This window comes from Athene cunicularia (assembly GCF_003259725.1).
Source record: "Athene cunicularia isolate RWA chromosome 4 unlocalized genomic scaffold, athCun1 chr4_part2, whole genome shotgun sequence".
NCBI lineage: Eukaryota > Metazoa > Chordata > Aves > Strigiformes > Strigidae > Athene > Athene cunicularia.
The window spans coordinates 12,295,582-12,313,898 of NW_020799099.1; the positions used below are offsets into that span (position 1 = coordinate 12,295,582).

The 18,317-nt window shown below is 41.6% G+C and overlaps 1 protein-coding gene across 25 annotated transcripts in view; it reads left to right on the top strand.

Moving 5' to 3' along the window:
• ADGRL3 (adhesion G protein-coupled receptor L3) overlaps window positions 1–18,317 on the top strand; it is a 528,954-nt gene that overhangs the window by 235,583 nt on the left and 275,054 nt on the right. For 24 of the 25 annotated variants that reach the window (XM_026847580.1, XM_026847556.1, XM_026847565.1 and 21 more), the window contains 2 exons: window positions 6,465–6,485; window positions 7,215–7,428. In XM_026847580.1, coding sequence (XP_026703381.1) covers window positions 6,465–6,485; window positions 7,215–7,428 — 235 coding nt within the window. The remainder of the gene's footprint in view (window positions 1–6,464; window positions 6,486–7,214; window positions 7,429–18,317) is intronic. The other variant, XM_026847567.1, reaches the window with a different exon arrangement.

Consider the following 18,317-nt stretch of genomic DNA (forward strand, 5'->3'; position numbering starts at 1 on the left):
AGATAGGACGGCTTGGCTGGGAGGGAGAAGCAGGATCCACTCTCCCTTCAACAACAGTGACCTGGTCGGTTGGCTTACCCTGGACCCCTGCCTTTTTAGCAGCATGGATGGTGACCCTTGGTGATGCCTTGCCTTGCAGTGTGCTCCAGTGTAAATATTCACTGCAGAGTTGTTCACCTCTCTTAAGTGGAGGATTTGTGATGATGAGGGCTTGTCAAAATGAATGTTTGTTGCAATTCTCAGTACTTCACATTACTCACTAATGAGGCAGTGGCCTGTGAGTCCCAGAAGATGGGAATGGAGAAACAGAAAGGAAGTGCAGTACTGCTGTTGCACTGTTTTCTCCCACAGGTCTGATTCAGTTCAATGCCACACTTCTCTGGGCCAGTCTGCTTTCTTGCCTCTCACCATGTACATGACCTCAATTGCTTCCTACTATCAGACTCCTCCATTCATAGTTACCATCTGGTTTCTGGGGTCTTGCTCTTTTATCACTTCATCTCCTTCCCTCACAGGGCCTTGCAATGACCCATTTCCCTTGTGAACAGCCATCCTTAGGTGCCAATGCATGCACTTCACTTTTCTTTCCTTTCTGGTGATCTTCTACCAGCCCTCTTTGTCCATTATGTGTGAATTTCTTTTCCCTTTACCCCTACAGGAAGAGCTAATATAATACTTTTTACTAATGAGAAAAGCTTCTCCATACTTTGAGCAAGGATTTGGGAGCATGAGGGAAGAGAAAAAGGGTATTTACCAGCTGAGCATGGCAAGGAGATGAGGAATATCGGTGGTGCAGGGTGTGAGCAGCAGCAGTGCCCTTAGATGTAGCTGTCCGGTGCTTAATTCTCTGGCTGCTTTCCCTGGGCTTTCTGGGCATCCAGTGGGTGGTGGAAAGGGTCGTTTGTTTCTCCATCACCCTTTTAAGATCTGACCTATTGGGTGTCTAGAAATGTGAAAGAAGTAGATCTGCCATGGAAATAAAAGGTACATTCCAGGAGACTGGTTCTTGGGGATAGAGGCTTGTTTCAGAGATGTACCATTGGAGATTTGGCTGGGCTTTTTGTTGTGTTGCTATTTGCATCCTTGGCTGTGTCACCTTGGAAGATGCACTGACTATGTATGGGTTTGGCAGTCCCCATAGAAAACCCCTTTTACATTTACTACACCCTTCTCCTGTGTCTCGTCTTCATTGTGGGGGAGGGTGTCAGATATAATGCTGCTGAACATCTGTTCTATAGATAACCTGGGAGAAAATTGTTAGCAAGAGTCACTTGAGTGTTATAATGGAGATAGATTAAGCAGCTTATTGAACCATAACGTAGTTGACCTCAACCTCCACATAAAATGCACAGGGAAGGGTATGAGGGGTTTTTTAGCTTTTCTTTGGTTGGCATGTCTGGGGTGTTGCACAGCTATTGCAGGGTTTTTTCTGTCTTTTTTTTGTTTGTTTGTTTTGGTTTTTTTTGTTGTATACTCCATCCCACATTGTAAGTCTGCATTCTTGCACTCCTGCAGTTTGTGAAGTCTGTTCATAGCTGGCTGTTTGGTGGGTAAGGGGGATCACTGCTTCCAGTGAAGGTGCACAAAGGAAAGTCACAAATTGTTTTTAATATCTTCTATAAAATAAGAAAGGCCAAGATATCTTGGGGGCATGTGGGTATTCGCTTCACATGGGGTAACCCGGGCTGAAGCCACATTCTTTACCTTCTGAGGAATATGTCTAGTTCTCCTCTGTTTACCTAGCAAATAGATTTCAGAGTGCTTAATGGAGGAGATCAGATAATTTTCCCATTTTTATAGATGAGACAGCAATCAACTGAGGCACAGAGGGGAGAGAACCAGGAGTGGAGACCAGCACTGTCTGGCTCCATCCTTGCACTGCTGGTGGCTCCAGCCGTTTGGCCACACCAGCTGCCTTCAGTCTTCATTTTCTCCCCAGGGGAGGTGGATATGGCTGTTGCAAGTGTTTGCTGCAATGTCTTGACACTAGCCATTGTTGTAGCATGAGAGCAGAAAAAAGGCTTTTCCATCCTGTCCCCCTAGAAAAGTTTCCGAGTTCTTTGCTATTTGATTTGTTGTCACCATATGTAGAGAAAGTGGGGGAGAGAGAATAGTATTTCCATATTTGTGTACTAATAACAAGTTTTCAGAGAACTTTGGACCAACCAGGTTTTTTAAGCTTGTCAGAACTAGATTGGTGTTTGTGAGCAATGAAAATACTGCGGAATGGGAGTATTGTACACTGGAGAGATGTTTGTTGTCACTGTCTTTAACCTGAGTTTTTGTTTGCTGCTGATATTGGTGTTGAGATCAGAGGCCAGGTAAAATTCGGATTAAGGGTAAGGGAGACAGAGAAGAAGTACTGAGATATATTTGTGCTCTGCAAATAAATACACTAATGAGACTTTATATCTTAATAGGGAAAAGTAGGGCCCTGATTTAGAAAAGCATTGAAGCATGTGCTTCTCTTCAGGGAGTGATAGAATCATAGCAGGCCTGTTGACTCAGTGACTGAAAGGGACTTCAGCTCATACCCAAACCTGAGTAGGCTTCAGAATAAGGGGAGGAGGGGATTTTTTTAATTATTACTTTCTGATATTTTTTTTCCCCACAGAGTCAAGGTGAAGTGTGGGAATATTAAGTACCACAAAATTACAAACACAGAAGCATTCCTCCAAATTAGTAGGAAGCCGAATTTTCCCCCAGTGTGTTGTGTTTGCCTCTGGGACAGTAAGTCAGGTATTTAGCTGGGCAGACCAAATCATGTGCCGAGCTTGTGAAAATAATTATCTCTACATTTACAGCTTTTGTTTCACCGCCCTTAAATATGCACTGAAATTTCACTCCGAATATTCTGAGCCAGAACATGATTTTGCTGGGAAAATTGCATATAAAACCTAATTAAAAGCATCATCCCACACTTTTCTTTTAAAAGTACATCTACTACCATCATGCCTCTAAATGTAACAGAGCTCAACAAGTCTCTAGCAGCCAAGAAGACACGTAATTTAAAGGCTATTTCAGCATTTGATTAAGCACACAGTGATAACTACAAGCCCATGCCCTGCAGGCATGACAAGAGGCAATTATGTTCTGAGGTCAAAAGCGAGGGGGAGAAAAAGCACAAGATTTTGATGACTTACTTAATTTTCCAGCTTCTGAAATTAGCAGAGACAGAGAAGTTCTAAATCGCCCAGATAAAATCCTGTCATTATCTGTTGCCGTTTCACCCTCTGCTCTCACTTTGCCCTGCAGAAGCTCAGGAGGATGATTTTCCACCAAATGGCTGCACTTAGAAAACTCAAGCTGGCACACATTTAAATGTTAAAAAGACTGTTTTTCAAAATCTTTAAGTTCTGCTGGCTGTCTGCACATAGGATCCTGGAAAAAGACACCTGTTTTCCAAAGTAGTGAGCATCCATCAGCTCCTCTTGACTTCAAGCCAACAATTAGGTCAGTTATTTAGGAGATTAAATAAGGAGCTCAGTGAGAGACTGCAAAGATAGGGAACTGCTCAAACGAGAGAGAAGTGTATTAATGATTGTGCTGTGTATTTCACAGATGGACTTTGACTTATCTTATTCTATAGCAAAAAAAAAAAAAAAAAATCCTTTTTCCTCACAGGAAAACCAGTAAAAATGTTTAAGATTATCATATAGGAGCACAACATCAAGAAATGTGCTTACAAAGAGATAAACAGCCAACATCTAATCTCCCTTTGGAGTATTTATTGCAGATATCAGGGTAGAAGAAAAAGCCATGCAGAGCAACTGATTGGTGGGAGATGGCAGGATGGAAAACATGTGCCACTGCTTTCTCCTGTCATTGTATTACAGTATTCAGCTATTCCTACAGTTTTTCCAGGGTGTCACATTTCTTTTCTGCCATATATCCAGGAAATAAATATTGACTCCATGACACTACAGTGAGGTGCCTATAAATGAAAGCTGCCCTTCTAATGGCAAGCAGTCAAGTGATTATGTGAGAAACTAAAAGGTGAATTCCGGTAAACAGAAAGCCACATCTAAAAACGTTTGCGTCTGTCCAGAGGTTCTTTAATGGGAAATAAAATATGAGCTGTTATTTTGGAGGAGGGGTGTTTGGTTTCAGTTTAAGTTTTTCTGGGGGTACTGGGGACTGACATTCATGCAGTTCTAGTAGATCAGTGCCATAAAGTGTCATATACAGGAGAGATGTACAAGATAGAAGAAATGTGCTCCCAGACCTGGTACAGAACCATGTTTTAACAGCTTTTACCCAAACCTCCGTATTTTCATATTAACTGTGAAATCCTCCACCAGAAGCCTGAAGTACTGCATCATCACTGTTGATAGGGTTGCTGTGAGATTAGGATGCTATCTTTGCCCTCAGATAAACTTCTATTTTAATAAAACCATATTGCTAGTAGCAGTTCCTGATGTCTTATTTCCAACAAAGCATGAGAGTTAAGATTAGCTGCATACATGCAGGATTGCTGTTTGACAAATACACCAGGTTTGTATGAGTGAATTCCTAGACAGTTAATTTCTGTCTTTTTAAGCAAGGTTTTCCTCAACTATCATATATTGAATGCATGCTTTCTTTAACAATATATAATAGTTACTACGAAAAAATGTATAGGAATTAACAGCAAAAAATATACTTTTCTGAATCATTTGGGTCAGAGGTTTGCAGGTTTTTCTATAGTGGGAACTGTAAAAAAATAAGGTACTATTAGCAACCGTCTTTTGCCATTTTTGTAGCCTACAGTAGCTTTCCAGAGAAAAAGATCTAAATTGCCCAAGATCTGAGCTGAAGAACCAGGCCAAACTGTAGCCCCAAACAGCTAGTATTGACTGTAAACCTCATTTTGCCATTTTCTTGGCAGTTAATATGAGTCCTCTAAATACATGGCAGGAGGAGGGAGGGCACTTGGCCTCAGCATTCTGCCAAAAGCTGCTAGAAACCTTCTGCCTCCTGCATTGCCAATCTGCTCAGGTTGAGTAGAGAAGAGGCTTAAAAAGAGAGTTCACCATAGCTCTCTTACAAAATCAGCAGCCTAGCATGAGAAGTTTTCTGGTCAGCACCGAGCCTGTGAACACTGAAGGTAATGCAAACACAAACTCACCCTCTGTTGCCACTGAGCCCGGTGTTTCGGAGAGCAGGGGCTGCTGCAGGCTTCTGTGGATAAATCCTTTTAATGTGGTTTGTAGGGCAGACTAAAATCGCTGGGCTTTGCTGTCTCTGCCTGTCCAACGGGCTTATCTCTTCTATCAAATGTCTCTATGTCCCATCCTTCTTCAACTCACCTACCTTCTTGTTGAGTAGTGACATAAAGCCAATGGTAAGAACGAGGTATTGCGTTTCAGACGTTTGCACTTGTCGTCCTGGCTTCTCTCCTTCTGTAACAGGATTTCACAAATGTGGTGCAATATGAGCTCAGGGCAAAACTTTTCTCCAGCCTCAGGGATGGAGGACATCTTACATGATCCAAACCCTAAAACTGCTAATTGTAGAGGCTATTATTTGAGGATAAATGCATGTCTGTCTTGGGAGTTTGGTATTTATTCCACAACTCTGGCACATCAGTAAGGATCTGATATTAGAGTAATCCCTGCACATTTACAGAAATGGGAATGTTTATCTGATCAATAATACAAATTTAATTGAGACAACTGACAACAATAGAAGGCTTCATGGAAATTAGAGTAATGTGTGGATTGCTGCCTGCCAGACAGACAGAGCAGACTTGATACAGTTAAAGGGTATACCAAGAAACATCAGTATACTCTTCTTGCCATAAGCAAACTTGGCGTGCATGTACCATCCCATAAAACTTCCATACAAGATAAGAGCACATGGGAATAGAATTTTGGTTTTGGGGAGGGTATTGTGGTGGGTTTATAATGGGGCTTGGGGGAAGGTGAGTTGTTGAAAGATCCTCAGTGTCAGATGGGCCCTGGATCTGTTAGAGGGTTAAACCTTCCCTGACGGCTCTGTCACCATCACATAGACACAGGTTTTGTTTGTGTTGAATTTTGTGGCTGGAAGTAGTACAAAATGGATCCAGAAGTGCACATCATCCCTGCAGCTGAAAACCTTTTTGGTGTGGGTGAGTTTTCTTTCTTATGGAATAAGGAAGGGAAAGGGGTTGGCTTTTGTTTTCAGCTCGTGGCTGGTGTGCTTGGCTAGAAAACAAGTATTCAGTTCCCAGCTTCATTGTGGATTTCCCATGAGATCTTCTGGAAGCCGCATAACCCTTCTGTGGCTGGGACGAGAAAGACAAACACGTAACTACTTCATATGGATATTTAGAGGATTAATACATTTATGTTTGTCAAGCTGTTGAAGGTCTTTGGATCAAAGAGATTGTAAGGATGGGAAATATTATTGCTTGTTGTCATGTGAGTTTATTTACTAATACTTTAGGGCTTTGTTTTCAAGGCATCTCAAAGCATGTTTCTTTTTTCTTTTGCAAACTGTAGCCTGGATTTCTTTTAAAACAGGTAAGATTTCTGAGAGCTCTTTAAATTAACTTTACAAGTATGTGCCAGTATTGAATATCCAGGCAGGTCCCAACACAAAAGCTGAGACCAAACTTAAATCACCCAGTGTCACATATATTGGCTTTCCATGAAAAATATCACTGCAGGGCCCAAAATTCGGGATGGTTGCCAAAACCCGCAGGCCATCCCCTGGCACACTGCAGGCTACAGCAAAAGCCATTAGGCTCGTGTTTTCTAAGGACCAGGAAAAGGACCAGGAGCAACACAGATGTTATTACATCTGCAGTAGGACAGATGCAGTCTTGCTGAGCAGGTGGGATCCTGGTGCTTGTATTGCTTATTGTCAGAAAATTCCCCCCAGTTGATCAGGTACAACACAGGACTGTAATTTGATATATCAAAGCTTTTTACTTGGTAAGTAGAAGCAATAACAATGCCACAGTTCCTGTTTACCTCTTTCAATAGGGGATTTCTAAAGCCCTATATAAAAGGGATCAATTGCTTATTTTTGAGATGAGAAAATCAAGTCACTGAGTGAGAAGTGATTTCTCTGGGCAGCCAGCAAGCCAGGGATTGGACCCCATTTCTGCAAACCATAGCTCAGTGATACCAAAACTATCTCAGTACAGCACATGGGATAAAAACTGCTACTCAACATTGTTCTGCTTTTAATCCTAGCTTCAGTGTGGAAAGTAAATATTTGCTGTGTTTCTGTGTTAATCTTTGCAGCTTTCAGCCGTGCCCCGGTCCCTATGGCTGTGGTCCGAAGGGAGCTGTCCTGCGAGAGTTACCCTATAGAGCTTCGCTGCCCGGGAACAGATGTTATCATGATTGAAAGTGCCAACTACGGGAGGACTGATGATAAAATCTGTGACTCTGATCCTGCTCAGATGGAGAATATCCGCTGTTATCTGCCAGATGCCTATAAGATTATGACTCAAAGGTATAGCGTTTAATATTCTTTGTTTGCTGACTGTTGTTTTTTTAATCTGGTATGTACACACTAGTTTGTGTGTGTGTTTGCATGAGAAAATTCAAGTATTTAGTCTGTATGTATGTGTACAGAATTACAGCTATCATTGCTAAACTGTGGGTTTAACAGAGCTGGGTTAACATCCCACAATGTAAATAACATTTACTGTGAGTACTACTAATCAGTTATCTTGATGCTTGCTACATTCCAGTTTTACCTCTGAAATGCCTAAATATCAAGTCTCTTAATGAACCTGTAAGTGAAGTCTTTCTCAAATGAACATTCATTGGTTTTTGTGCTGTGTTCAAACAGATGGCCAATAATCTCCTTTAAATAATTAATATTTTGTGTTCAGAATAACATTTATATTTTCCAAAGTCTCCATCATTCATTGTGATTTGAGGCTTAGTTCTAGGGAGGATCTGAATTCCCAATCAAGGACTTGCATTCACATTGGTTTTACAGAAGATTTACTAAATTTCTCTGTAATAACTATAGCTGTTAAGTGTGACTACTGTATCTGGAAATGGTAACTGAGATGCACGCCATGTGGATAGACTCCTGTATTGCGGAGCCAGGGCCTAACAGTTTATTCCAACCTAGAGGTATCCTGGTTATGAAAAACCTTTAACTGTTGCTGAATTTTTCAGGATATTTTCTGATGTGAGGTGTTGCAGGAAGTATTTGTAAGTCACAGTTTTTGACATGTAATTGCATTCAGTACGTTTCTCCTAATAACTGCACATGAGTAATTATTCAGATCATTTGGCTGTTAATTAAATAGTAATAGAAATTAGTATTTCAGGTTATTAATATTGGTATTGACATAGGCAAAGTGTTGCTAATTGAAGTCATGACAACAGTTTGCATGGTGACCTAATGGCTAAAGCAGTGCAAGGTTTTAATGGAGTATCTTGCTATTGTTTGCTGTGAGATGGTTTGCTCTAAAAATGGAGTTGTGTGAGCAACACAAAAGAAAGCATGTTTCATCTATATTTGACATGCTAACAGCTATTTTTGAGCTCCCTATAGAATTGTTCCGTGTCAAGGATTTAGATCTCAAAATGGTGAGGGGTCTCGTGAAAAATGTCCTCGTCAATGCATATGGTGATTGTCCTATAAGCCCATTCTTTAAGTTGAAATTCCTTGCTTAGCTGGTTGAAGCCTTGTTTGTCGTATTGTTCTGGTTACATTTTTCAAGACAAGCAGAAAGGGTAACAACATGCCATCAGCCGGTCCCTTGGATTCGGCATGGTTTTAGTGGAATTACTGTAATTCTTCTGTTCAGGTTGTTAGTGGCTTCAAGCAGAAACCCTTAATCCTCTACATATTGGCAGAATAAAACCATGTCATCCCCTTTGTGGGCTGTTACAGAGTACAAAGTATTAATATTTTTATATATACATAGTAGCATCCTCCAGGCACTAGCTTCCAAGCCAAATACAGAGCTCTCCAATCTTCTGGTCAGTCCCCCTGTGGTAGCAAGTCTGCGATAAAAATTAGCCCTTTGGTCAGGGAGGGCACATAATCATATTTGTGCGCCCATGGAGCTGGGACAAAAACTCACATTGCTTATTCAGCTCCAGATATCATCACTGCGGACTCAAAACAGCTTGGCAGAGAGTTGGCAGGGAAGTGGATTTCTGGGGCAAAGCATCTCTCTCTTCCCATTTTGGGAAGAAAGTGGTGCTGTAGAGGACAGCCACTGACAGGGTGTTTCTTTCAAGGGAAAAACAAATCCCTATTAACTGAGTATTAGTATCTGTAGGGCCTTGCCTGATGCCATTTATCAGTGAGGAGGCTCAGCAAAGGGTGGTGACTCTTTCCATTTAAACCATTTGATGTTCAATTTTTGTGAAGAAATGTGCAGTTGTGTTATTAATTGGGTACTATTGAGTTTCTTGGAAATAAATATAACCTGGTGCTAGTTAAAAGGAAGGTTAAAAGGGGAAAAATACTCTACTTTGCATTTTTATGTCAGTCTCATTTTTTAAATCTCCATTAATTCAAAGAGTTGAAACAATTTAAAAATAAAACCATTAAAATGAAATCTGTTCTTAAGACACAAATCAGTCTGCCAGCTCACAGCTCCAAGTACGCCTTATAGCTGTGCCACTGAAAAAAGTAGTTTAAAAGGAAAATCGTGACAGCCTAGTAGTTGGGGAACTAACTATGGCATTTTCTTCTGAAAGCCTCTACCTGCAAAATTAATCAATTCAGCAGTATTTGGGTGGCTTTGCAGATGAATGCAGGCTTTAATACAATGAGCCTGTCTTTGCTAACACTGCGGGTTGAGGAAGCAGCAACTGGGAACTAAAGATCCTCGTGGCAGTATAACCCGCATGGTAATCGAAGCTGTCTGTGTGTGGAAAGAAAAACATTATGCGCAGTGCGTGCTTATTATGCATTGATTAATTATTGCATTCATAAATACACAGCCTCCTTGTAGGTTTTATAATAAGTTGTCTAACTGCTGGCAGTTTTTAATCAACAACGCTATACAGCTGACTTAAATATATTATGGCATGGCTGTGGGTAAGGGAAGAGGGAAAGGTGGAAGAAAGGTACGTGTGAGACAGAGATGTTGTTGGTATGTGAGCTGAGGCTGCGAGTGAGCAGATTTATGGTAGATATTAGCAACTGCGTGTGTGTGTGTCCCCAAAAAAATAAAAAATTGAGCTAGCATGTTCCTTTCTTCTGTCTGTTTATTTAAATTAATTTTTCAGACGAGTACTGGTGTTATTTTGAAAGGGAAAGCCATAAATCTGATGGTGTGTTTGTGGAGCCCCCTGAGCAGAGGGAATACAAGGAGTTCTTACTGCAAGCGTTGCCCTGAAAATCTCTAAAATCTTCGGAGTATTGCTCTAAGTAAAGAACGTTTAAACAGCTTGTGGGGAGCTATTTTATAGGAAATTAAATCTCTGTGGCCTATTTTGTTTTTTAACTTGCCAGCTCTTCCTTCAAGTATTCGAGCATCAGCTGCCCATAAAAGCTCAGAGAGTGCTTTATGGACTGATGTTTTTTCTGATATGATTACAGAAAAATGTATTTCATAGCATGTTTGCTTTGGAGAAATGTCTTTTTGAGGGCTGTAATAAACAATTAAATTCTAACCATGCCCATTGTAAACTGTGTGCACTGTACCATGGGAGACTTCGCTATGTCCTCCCTTGAGCAACTGTGCCACAGAATTAACATATCATCCGTTCAAACAGCCGGCATTCTCTGCGAACAACAGGAAAAAGCAGCCTCCTATTCCCGTAAGACTTTCCTTTGTTTTTATAGTGTTAACACTGCCGTTTAGTCTATTAAAAAACGCCCTAAAGAAAAAGATAAAAAATAGCTTTCAGCATGCTCTCTTGAATTCCTTGTGTGTGCTTTCCACCAAGGAAATGCCCAGCTCAGAAAGACAAAATCTGTGTATTACTTTTTGTGTGCTGGTGGTTTCACTGCAAGTCAACAGAGCTGGTCACCCCATAAAAGTGCCACACAAATTTAAGCCTGGAATGCAGGCAAGGGAATTAAACATTTAGTTGCCTCCTTGATTCAGACAAACAACACCAGTGCATGCAAGTACTTCAACATTTTGTGGAATGAAGACCTGGCTGTGTATTTTCCTGGGTTGAAGCCAATGGAAGGAAGAAGATGGATAGATCAGGTTTTGCATACATGTTTGCAGAACTGTGCACTGTTGATACCTCCTTTGTAACTCTGTAATTTGAAACAGTCTGTTTTATTGAGCTCCTTGTCCTTCCCTGTAGGTTTAATCTTGAATTTTGAAATGGAGGGAAGGAGGAAGTCCAAATAGCAAAGCTGGCATGTAGGTAGACATACACAGAACAATCGCATTTTTTACTTTAAAGGCAAGATCAGAGTTTTCCTTTTGCTTTCCAGATACCAGGAGTAAAGTGATCCTTGTCTACCCAACCATTGTCTGCTACTCTTAAGCTGGAGGAAAAAAAGGAAGGATAGAACAATAAGACAAAACCAGCAGGCATAACAGAAGATAGGGGAGAAATGATCACAGGTCTCAGCAGCTTTTCCCAAAATCAAAGCAAAATTGCTTCTACCTTTTCAAAATCTGGAAGGTAGAAAATGTGGAAAGCTCTTTGCTGGGGAACTCTCTCATATCTTTCAGCAACTCAGAACTCAGTTTACAAAGGTGGCAGCTTTTGCCATTTGCCCCAGTAGAAAATTGCAGAGCTCTTGTGTGCCCCTGTTGCCACTTCTGGCTTGGGGATGAGGGCTGAAAGCTGCTCAGCTCTCTCCTCTCTTCTTCCTTTGAAGAAGACCCATTTTGTGTCTCACAGGCAAGACATCTCTTAGCCAGAGCTGCTCTCTCCTCACAGGACAGAGAAACTGTGGCTCCTCCAGCAGAGGATGTGTAGCCTACACAGTGCAGCAGGACATGTACCCTTTGGCTCTGTTTCAGCTGGTCTTAGTGCCGTCTGTCCCTGGCAAAGCACCCTGGTGCAGTGTGGGTCAGGGCCTGGCAGGTGGGGGGTTGCAGCTCTGCTAGTCTCCTCCACTGTCTGAGCAGATAGAGAATTTCGAGTAGCTCTGTGAGAGGCACAACTGGGAGGGACTAGATGCCCTGCTGGGCTGCAGTTGCTTTGCTGAGCTAGTTTCCTTTGGGTTCGAGTCTAATCGGCGTGGTTTGTCCCTGTGGTTTCAGTGTCTGCATTATTGATGAAGCATGCAGGTCAAGACCTAGAGTTAAAAAAAAAAAAAAAAAAAAAAAAAAAAAAGTGCAATTAAGAGCATAAGACTGTTGTCAGCTGCTTAATGCTCTCAGATTTTCATTTAGTTTCACCAGAGGGCCTAATCCTTTTACATGAGGAGATGCACTCACTCCCAGTAGTCGGATGGCAGCAGACACTTTGCACTGGGTGGGTGAGAAGGAGGAAGTTGTATGAACCAGCTTTCATTACACTGCAAAGATTTTTCATCTCCTGAAGGGCTGTATTTTGTTAATGTTTTTGGTTGATGACCTGAAAAATGCAGGAGTCTGAAACGAGTGCCATTATTATTGTAATAATATTGCATCTCATGGTGTGCTGTTATTGATGCTATCAGCACCTGTGATTTTCAAGACACTTCTCAAATGCCAGTGATCTGCTCTTGCGTTGGAAAATAAAGAGGTAGGTTATCTGTATTTTACAGATACGTAATTCACGTTAATCATTCATAAAGTGGTCACTGGTTTTGATCATACCAATTTTGGGATGTTCTTTTAGAGTCTTTTATATTAAGTAGCTTGTCCTGGTGCATGTGGGGAGGATGCATAGGACAAGAAGAGCTGCAGACTTGGAGTCTCTTTAATGACAAGGTTGTCAGTAGCACTGAATGAGCAGACTTCAGCTGAATTGCAGCACAGTTGTGTCAGGTTCTACAAAACTAATGGTGTATTTCTCAGAAAACAGCCCCCTGCTTAGACGTCATCACCTCTGACTCAGATACTGAATGCCCCATTTGGTAGGAACCCCTCTGCCTTCCCCTGCATACTGAATACATTTTGCAAAGACTGCCAAGATAACTACTCATTTTTCTAAATTTGTTACCACACAGATGGCCTGGGAAGTGCATTTCTGAAGGACTGAGATTTGCAATGGGAAGGTAGACTTTACTGTTTCTGGGAAGCATAAGTCTGGCGCTTTGAGATCTCCATGTGAAAAGTATCAGTGTGGAAAAATACTAAAGTTTCAGTTAAACAGTAGTTTCTGTAACCAGTAGAAATGAACAGGGAATAGTGAAGCTCACGTTCCCTGAATTCTTATTTTAATAGCCTCGCCACTTGGTTAAACAATCTCTTTTCTCACCATGTGATGAGATATTTTAAAATGAAGCAAAATCTCCTAATCTCATCTGTACCTTTGCCCTGGGACAGGGGCACATACACTGTTACTAAGAGGGGAAAAAAATTAAACAAACAAACCCTGGTAAGCGCTGGTGGAGCAGCGTGCACTGAGATGTTGAATCACTCTGAAAAAGGTCACTACTTCCCAGCCTGTACAATCTTAATTTATCCTACCTCTTTCTTTCCTGAAAATGCTTTCAAACCCAAGCAGAAGAGTAAATTCTGAAAGAAACACCCCCCTGGAATTGCCCTGATGCCCTAGTAAATCATGGCTTGTCAGACCATGCATCTCAGCTGATTGCAGCTGCCATGGTAACAGATGAGGAGATGGCAGTAGTTTCTGAAGGTAATTAGGTTCCAAACCATGGAAGGCTCTGTAGATCAAAAATAATGCCTTGGGCTTCCCTGGGTACTGGTTGGTAGCTATGGCTGGCTATAAAACACCACACTTAAATAGACAGTTGTGTTGTGTCATAGCTGCTGGTTTTTGGTTGGTGTCAGCATGTGACTCCAATGCGCTATCATTTGACAAAATCCAGGCTTGGGCTTAGAAAGCAATGTGCAACCGTCAGCCTCCATGGCCAAAGGAAAGCCCTCCTTGAAGTGTGCAGGCTGAAGGAAGCTGGAGGAATTCATCACTGCTGGTTTTTGAGACCATTTCAGTTTGCCAGCTATTTTGTTTTGTTCCGTTTCATTTTTTTCCCCCTCACTAGCCTTAACTGGCAAGGAGAAGACATGGGATAATCTTCTGGATAAATCATGTCTTGAAGTGGCCTCAGAAGTGCTGAACACATGATGTGCTGAAAACCATGCAGAGGAAAATCCAGGTTTATTACTCCATCCATTACTTTACTAGTGTGAAAGTGGCTGGCTCCAGCCTGTCAGATGGAAGGGACTTGGCCAGCCCTTGGCAGCCTGCCACATGTAGCTTTTGCCAGTGGGAGAAGACCTGTGTGAAACATGCTCCTGTCATCTGTTTTTTTTGAATGTTTGAGGCTTGTTGAGAACAGCAGCTATTAATTTGTAGCTGTGAAGGAGGGTTGAGAAAAGATGGAGATGTTGCTGACAGTGGTGTCCGCTGGTTGAAGCATTATACTACATTTATTTACCACGTTGCAGGAGGTGGGTGCAAGCACGTAGAAAGCCTTCCTGTAACCGCAGTGATCAGGGAAGATGCAGCTCTAGGCCCTTGGGTAATGTTATCTGTTTTTTTTGCTGAAATGGGTTTTGTACCAGGAAAAGCATTGTCTGAGGTGCCCAAAGAGCAAAGTTTAAAGCCAGGCATCTGCATGCTGCCCATGGCACCTCCTGCCCATTGCCTATATTGTGCAAGCAATGAACATCGAAGAGGCTTCTGCTCAGTCTTCCTACATCTTCAGTCTGCCTGAGTGTGACAGCCTTAAAAGGCCATCACAGAGCTTGGTCCTCAGATGCTTGGCCTTATTGTCACAAGGCTTAAATTGATTTAGAGCATTGCAAGATAGTCTTTAAGGTTTATTCAAACTAAATGGACTTATGCTATCTTTAGATAACAAAGAAATAATTTTGTTGGAGTAGAAAGATACATGCATGCTCCTTCTCCGGTTAGTTTTTCAGCTAGTAATGATGGCTAAAGGGCTCTGAGGTAAGATGACTTTGAAGTAATGCATCTGTATCAGTTTCTTTAGCTTATTTCTTTCTTCTTGTATAAAAGAGTACAAGTTAGTCTGTGCCTGAGGTCAAAATTGGGTTTATACACTGGGAATTGTCTATTCTCAAGGATATTTCAAAGCTTTCATTCAGCACATTTTTGACTGCATTATTTGTGGACTCTTTGGAGCTTGAACTCCTTATTCCATTCCAAGACATGTAAAACCAGCTCTGGCTTATGGCATACCCTCTCTGTGTGTATGCCTGGTGTTTCCTGCAGAGAAGTACAGAAATCCTCTCTGCAGACCTCACTCACCTTTGTACACTTACAGTTTGGCATCCACAGCGTAGCTTTGCATTTTGTGTGGTCACTTGGCTGATACCAAATGCAAACAGGCAAAAGATGGGTGTTAGGCACAAATCATTTGCTTTCCACTACCAGAAATACAGACTGACACAGGCAATGTTCCTGGATCATCAGTTCAGCATGGTCCTTAAATTTTAAGTGTGAGTTTTGTTAGTGGGATGAATTGAAGTTTATTTCAACCTCTTTGGGGAAAAGAGGGAATGAATGTCTTTTATCGGAAGCAGTGACCCAAGAAAAGGCTTTGATGCCATTATGATTCAGGAGAAGGATTTTATGTATCAGTAAGCGAAGTGCATAAGAGATGCTGAGCTGCATCTCTGATGTAAAGGAAGGGCAGAATATGGAATTTATGATTAGAGCCATCTTCTATGCATTATGCATAAGATTGGTGTCAGTTATATACAGGAGAAGCTTTAATTCAGTTGGAGTCCTGCTGACATCGTAAAGTGGGAGACAGCAAGTAGTTTATGGGCAGTAGCAGAGTCTCCGGACTGAATTACGGCCTCAGCATTCAGTCCGTTACTGAGAGTTGCAGTTCGTAGTAGGCAGTATATTACATGCTTTTATCCAAAGTGGGACCAGCGACAAAGAAGGAAAGACTTTATTGCAGAGACTCTGTGAGGAATGGGAGGTGGAGTTATGGGCAAGAGAACCATAGAAAACTAGAAAACTAATGCAAGGGAAGAAGTGAGGAAAAAGGAAGAGGAAGAAGGGAGGATTTGGAACTGACCAGAAGAAAAGATGCCAGAATGAGAACTGGGTTTCCCCACACAGTCACTGGTCTGCCCCCATGCCCTGTCTTGCCCACCTTAGGGCAGGACATGGCATGCATTAGTGGGCAGGCACTGTCTCTGCCACCCCCACACCTTTTTTTGTCCTGATTCCTCATAGTTAGAAATGGACTTTCACCCCAATGCCCAAGATTTTTAATATTCTTTCTAGATTTTCTTTAATAGAATTAATTGTAATTGCTGGATATTCTTGCTGTCCATATAAATGGCCAAATCCTTTCCGAGTCTCACGTCCCTGGTCAGGATGACTTCCAGGAGCTCTAAGTCCAGCAGCTTAATAGCTTATTGTGTGAAAAATGATTGCTTTTTGTCAGGTTTTAATTTCATTGCCATCCCTCCTCAGACTGTGAAGACAGAGGCATCCAAGCTACCTTTTCCATTCCTGTTCAGTACCTCATATATGTTTGTCATATTGCTTCTAACTTACCTGCTCTCCAAGGAAGAAATATTTATTTCAAATATTTCTTCATACTGGATTTGTTTTGGATTTTTGTTAAAGTGTGTGGTTTCTCATTGTTTTCCCCTGAATACTCTTTAATTCTGCATTGCCATGTTTGAGACAAGATGAGCTGTACAGCATTCCAGTTCAGGCTGTATCATCTATCCATACAAAGGCAAGATGTTACTTTTTGATTATTACTTGCACTTCCCACCCCCCCACCTCCCTGCCCCGTGAAGCCTACTCAAATGCATTTGTTGAGCAAAACCAAAAGGACAGAAGAGAGAGAGAAAAAAAATGTGATAAACTTGAGAGTTTGAGGCCACTTCTGTTTGGAAAGCCTGCTTCCTCTCTTCCTTTCCCCAAGTGGCTTTGAATTATGCAGAATGTCCTATTTGACTCAAGAGTATTACAAACCACAAAAATACAATTACGTCCTTCCCCAAAATGCCTGTTCTGTTCCTGATAAATTATCAGCTCTCTTGGTCACTGGGAACAGATTGTTCCACTTAAATGATTACAGCAGTGCCCAGCTAGCACTGATGGAAAGAAAAGTTTGGTCCTTGATTCTAATATTAGCAAATATGTGGAGTAAGATATAAAAACAACTGTTGAGTTGGAGGCAGCAAGGTTAGTTTGGGAAAAAATAAAATGCTTGTTTCAGGTGTCCAGGGTCTGAATCATGCATATCAGAGCACTCTGCTCTTGTCAGAGATGTTGGTGGACTGGAGGTATGCTCAAGTTGTTACCCTGAATGAGTTTCCCATGGGTAATAGAGTATTGCATGTATGAAGGCAGATGATTGATTAATCTTCACTGTTGATATTTGGGGGAGCAGGGAAGAAATCTTTAGGACCATTTTAAAATCTGCCTGTGTCAGAAGTGCTCCTTGGCACCCTTTTGAATTACTGGTAAGGTTGCTGACAGCTGAATACAGGCATCTAATATCCAGGACACCTTAGAAAACCCAAACCCCTTAACTATACATACACACAAATAATATAGGTCACCTTTAGTGCAGTGAATTAGAACTAAGCTCTAGAAAATCAATTTTAGTTGATCAGTTGCATTTGTAGCTAGATGTAAAGAGTTAAAGCCTGGCACCAAACAATGCAGGCTAATGCTTGTTGTGTCAGGCTGAGATCCAAAAAGCACTTTGGTGCTTGTGTAACACCATGTGCATGACAGGAGCTGTCTGAAGCCAGTGGGGAGGTAGAAGCATTCCAGAAGATCTCTGCAAACTTTGGTTTTGTGGCCTGGATGGCATTCAGGCATCACAAGCACCCAGTGGGTCATCTCACCAAGTTGCTGGAAGTCAAGCAGCCACCCACTTTGCCACAAACTGCACATGTGAGTGTGTTGGCAAGCCAGTTGTGGATGTAGTCTTCTACGCCCAGAGGTGGCCGAAGTGAAACTGAAGTTTTAAACACTTGTCAATTACTTAAGAACCAAAAGTACTCTATAAGGAGTGAAGGGAGAGGAGGAGGATGGAGATTTTATTTTATAGTGCTTAAAAGGCACCTCATTGTATCAGCTTACAGATTCGGTGCCAGCTGACAGTGTCCTCCAAAGGTATGTTTTGTCAAGAGACTTTGTGTGGGAGTAGCAGCCCCCTATACCTAAAGTATCCTTTAGGAGGACCTACCTATTAGTCCTAGTATTGATAATAGGTGAAGTAAATTTCTTTGTCTTAACAGCCTTTCTCTGTAGCTTAAATTTTAAGGGTTTTAAACACTTGAAAGCACTCATTGCTGCCCCAGGAGCCTGACTCCCACT